The sequence below is a fragment of the Sardina pilchardus genome, chromosome 20 (assembly GCF_963854185.1).
Source record: "Sardina pilchardus chromosome 20, fSarPil1.1, whole genome shotgun sequence".
Taxonomy (NCBI): Eukaryota; Metazoa; Chordata; class Actinopteri; order Clupeiformes; family Clupeidae; genus Sardina; species Sardina pilchardus.
In genome coordinates, this window is record NC_085013.1 from 31,148,765 (window position 1) to 31,153,764 (window position 5,000).

Genomic DNA, 5,000 nt, shown 5'->3' on the forward strand with positions numbered 1-5,000 from the left:
ATAGTGTGTGATATATTATGGAGGCGTGTGTGTAATAGTGTGTGATATATTATGGAGGTCTGTTAGCGTGTGATATATTATAGAGGTGTGTGTGTTAGTGTGCTATATATTATAGAGGTGTGTTAGGGCGCTTTCAGTCGATATAAATTCGTCCATTGTCCATCAAGTTCAGTTCAGTTGGTTTCATGTTCACAATGCCAACATCTGAAGCGGAACAAATGACTTTTCTCTACCCACACTCGTTCTCTGATTGGTCACATTTTGACAGTAGCCTAGTTATGGGGTTACCAACCGATACAACTAATAATAGCCTAGCTTTCCTAGCAATTATTTGGCTAGCCTGCATATCACCCAAATGTGGAAGTAGCCTGAAGTGCCTGCTCCAGATGGAGAAGCCTAGCTAGCTCTAACGGATGCATACAGTCAACAACCAATCAGGACAGCTTGGAAATGGCATGACAATCATACGGTGCTTTATTTGTTCCGCTACACCGGCCCATTGGCTTCTCACTGCAAACGGGTTGGATTGGAAACAAGCCCAGACACCCCTTCTAGGCGGTCTTGGTCCGTTAGTGTTGTTCTGAAATAGCTGCTTTCTCATTTACCCAGTCGAACCGATCTTTGGGGGAAACGCTCCACGTTCCGATTCAGATAGCCAGGTGTGAAAGCGCCCTTAGTGCAGTATGATGATGGTGATGATGATGATGACAATGATGACGACGATGGTAATGATGCTGATGGCTATTGTGATGATGATGATGATGATGGTGATGATGGCTATTGTGATGATGGTGATGATGATGATGATGATGGTGATGATGATGATGATGGTGATGATGATGATGGTGATGATGATGATGATGATGATGATGGTGATGATGATGATGATAATGATGATGATGGTGATGATGATGATGGTGATGATGATGGTGATGATGATGATGATGATGGTGATGATGATGATGATGATGATGATGATGATGATGATGATTATCCCGATGGCGCCCCACAGCTCTGGCTGCCCTTGAGGGCGATCTGAAGGGCAAGTATTACGCTCTGAAGAACATGACGGACGCAGAGCAGCAGCAGCTCATCGATGACCACTTCCTGTTTGACAAGCCCGTGTCCCCACTGCTCCTGGCCGCAGGAATGGCCCGTGACTGGCCCGACGGCAGGGGCATCTGGTACGCACCACACACACACACACACACACACACACACACTCGGGGGTCTGGGTGTGTGATGTGCTGTAGAGCTAGAGCAGGGGGGGGGTCTGGGTGTGTGCAGCAGTGGACTAATCTCTGTGTGTGTGTGTGTGTGTGTGTGTGTGCAGGCACAATGACAACAAGACCTTCCTGGTGTGGGTGAATGAGGAGGACCACCTGCGTGTCATCTCCATGCAGAAGGGAGGAAACATGAAGGAAGTGTTCAACCGCTTCTGCACCGGCCTCACCAAGGTACGCTCTCTCACACACACACACACACACACACTCACATACCACACACACACACACACACACACACAGCCTATGCAAATGAGCCTGACAGAAGTGAGTGTGTGTGGTGTGTGCAGATCGAGACTCTGTTCAAGAACAAGAGCCACCCGTTCATGTGGAACGAGCACCTGGGCTACGTGCTCACCTGCCCGTCCAACCTGGGCACCGGCCTCCGCGCGGGCGTGCACGTCAAGCTGCCCCACGTCAGCAAGCACGCCAAGTTCGAGGACGTCCTCAAGAAGCTCCGGCTGCAGAAGCGCGGAACAGGTACTCTCTCTCACACACACACACACACACTCTCTCTCTCTCTCTCACACACACACACACACTCTATACATTTAAGAGCTGCCGTCCTTGCACACTCTGAGGCACCCGGAGTGTGTGTGTCATTCTAATGATGTAGTTACTCACACTCTCTCTCTCTCTGTCTCTCTCTCTCTCTGTGTGTGTGTGTGCGCTAGGTGGCGTGGACACGGCGGCGGTGGGCGGCACGTTCGACATCTCCAACGCGGACCGTCTGGGCTTCTCTGAGGTGGAGCTGGTGCAGATGGTGGTGGACGGAGTCAAGCTGCTGGTGGAGATGGAGAAGAGGCTGGAGAAGGGCGGCTCCATCGACGACCTCATGCCCGCACAGAAGTGAACACACACACGCACACACACGGGCACGCACACACACACGCACACACACACACACACACACATAAGGCTCATGAGAGCTGTTGGTAGTTTCTGAAGTTATGAAGTTGGATTTCAACATCTGAGAATAAAATATTGACCCACCTAACTCTTTGTAAATGTTTTATTTGTCTAGATGTGTGTGTGTGTGTGTGTCTTTGGTTTCAAAACTGTAAGGTCATCCAGACTGGTAACTATAACTAATTATAAGACCGTATGTCCATTATTTCATTATTTCCACATAAGACCTTCTAATCCTGGATTAGAACCTGGAATCCTTAGAACCTGAAGAATCAGGAAATCTTTGTTTGACAATTTTCAGAAGTCATTAAAGCAGTCATTTTGGGTCTTGAAAATGGTGTACTATTGCATTAAAAACGCCATAATGCTATACTGGTAGATACTTTTATGTATCACCACAAACCTTTCCCAGTTATTCACTTACATTTAAGACAAGATTTGTTTGTATTACAAGTTTTCTGAAATGTAATGTGTAAATATGCAAATGAGGCTTGGAGGTTTTTATTTACAGAAAACACCTGATCTCGGTGTTTTTTCAAAAGATAAAAAGCCGAAAGGGTTTTTTTTATTCCCCCAAAACAGCACAGAACGTTAATTTGAATTCCCATGACAACTGCCGTTCTAGAGCACAAGTACATTAGTTCATTGCTACTTGTTAGCTTAGCTTGCCAGGTGAGGGGATGAAAACTGAAAATGAATTCTTACAATTATGGCCCAAAATCCCACCAATCGACCTCCAGGTGGTCTCCTTATGGTAAATGTTGTGGTATAACTTGTTGGTCATGTCGTATAGCTCTACATATTCACTCACAAGAGCAACTTTTGGCATCTTTTTTCTTTGTTTTGGTCGCCATTTTTTTTTTCTGAAAAAATAACTTTCAATAAAGTTTCACTATGACGCAAACTCTCGTTCATTGGTCAGCTGTCATAAAACCACTTGACGCGGGGTGTTTTTTCTTGGAGAGTAGAAATTTCTCAACTTGAAAACCACCCAAGGTAGGTGGAAAAAAACGCCGGTGGCGGTGGTTTAAAAAGCGCCCAGGACCTTTAAAAAAAAAACCACAATGAGTGTGTTCTAGAATGCCAAGGGCGCATATGTTATAACTTGAACTCCATAACACCATTTAATAAACTCAGGCCACACATCTAATAAACTACGCCATATTTGATAAACTCCTTATTTAATAAGCACCATGTTTAATCAAACTTTAGTGTACTTTAGGGGAAAAGCAACACTTAAGGCAGCCCCACTAAGCCAGAGATTGCAGGGGGTCCTCACAATGTTGCCTGGGCTGAGGTTGTGAGGTTACCAAATTTATATTTGCACACACATTAGGCCTATATGTATAAAATCTCAATGACAGTCAGTTGAATAATCAAAATTCTGTAATACAAATTAAAACATATGTTTGTTACACATTTGAATTCACATAGCTATTTATTACCTCTGAACTTGCGTAAGGAACCTTCAGGTCAGGCTAGGCTAGGCATTGGTAATTCATAAAACAATTGTTTTGTGTGTGTATGCGGGTAGGAGTTTGGGTAGGGGGCCCTGCCTTAGACACAGGCAAGGGGGCCTTCAAGGAAAAAAGAAAAAACTGACTTATGGACACCCAGAGGGAGAATTTACAGATTTCTAATGCTTCACCTTTACGTTTAAGGGACATTTAGGGGGTTTCACTGAAGGGGTTTTATGCAACTGAGCACAGCTTGCTGAGAAGAGCGGAGTAGTTTTAGCATTGAGTTAGCATATGCGTAGAGCTAGCATCTGAGCAGAGGTGAGTAGAGCTGGCATCAGCATAGAGCTAGCATCTGAGCAGAGGTGAGTAGAGCTAGCATCAGCATAGAGCTAGCATATGAGTAGAGCTAGCATCTGAATAGAGGTGAGTAGAGCTGGCATCAGCATAGAGCTAGCATCTGAGCAGAGATGAGTAGAGCTAGCATCAACATAGAGCTAGCATCTGAGGTGAGTAGAGCTAGCATCAGCACAGAGCTAGCATCTGAATAGAGGTGAGTAGAGCTGGCATCAGCATAGAGCTAACATATGAGTAGAGGTGAGTAGAGCTGGCATCAGAGTAGAGCTAGCACCAGCATTAAGTTAGCATTTGCGTAGAGCTAGCATCTGAGCAGAGGTGAGTAGAGCTGGCATCAGCATAGAGCTAGCATCTGAGCAGAGGTGAGTAGAGCTAGCATCAGCATAGAGCTAGCATATGAGTAGAGCTAGCATCTGAATAGAGGTGAGTAGAGCTGGCATCAGCATAGAGCTAGCATCTGAGCAGAGATGAGTAGAGCTAGCATCAACATAGAGCTAGCATCTGAGGTGAGTAGAGCTAGCATCAGCACAGAGCTAGCATCTGAATAGAGGTGAGTAGAGCTGGCATCAGCATAGAGCTAACATATGAGTAGAGGTGAGTAGAGCTGGCATCAGAGTAGAGCTAGCACCAGCATTAAGTTAGCATTTGAGTAGAGCTAGCATTAGAATCTGAGTAGCGCTAGCATTTGAGTAGAGTTGAGTAACGTTAGCATTTGAGTAGAGTTGAGTAGCGTTAGCATTTGAGTAGCACTAGCATCTGAGTAGAGCTGAGTAGTACCAGCTAGCCCGCCTAGCTCCACCTTTTCAGGTAATGTTCTCTCCTGTAATGCTCTCACCTGTAGGCTAATGCTCTCTCCTGTAGGCTAATGTTCTCACCTCTAATGCTCTCACCTGTAGGCTAATGCTCTCTCCTGTAATGCTCTCAGTCTAACCTGTAGGCTAATGCTCTCTCCTGTAGGCTAATGTTCTCACCTGTAATGCTCTCTCCTGTAGGC

The 5,000-nt window shown here is 45.5% G+C and overlaps 1 protein-coding gene across 2 annotated transcripts in view; it reads left to right on the plus strand.

The window, feature by feature from the left end:
* The window catches only part of ckba (creatine kinase, brain a), an 8,028-nt gene extending 5,748 nt beyond the window's left edge, over window positions 1–2,280 (plus strand). For both annotated transcript variants that reach the window (XM_062522568.1, XM_062522569.1), the window contains exons 5-8: window positions 1,013–1,184; window positions 1,334–1,457; window positions 1,574–1,763; window positions 1,958–2,280. In XM_062522568.1, the coding sequence (XP_062378552.1) occupies window positions 1,013–1,184; window positions 1,334–1,457; window positions 1,574–1,763; window positions 1,958–2,136 (665 nt within the window). In that variant the 3' untranslated portion in view covers window positions 2,137–2,280. The remainder of the gene's footprint in view (window positions 1–1,012; window positions 1,185–1,333; window positions 1,458–1,573; window positions 1,764–1,957) is intronic.
* The last annotated feature ends 2,720 nt before the right edge of the window (window positions 2,281–5,000 follow it).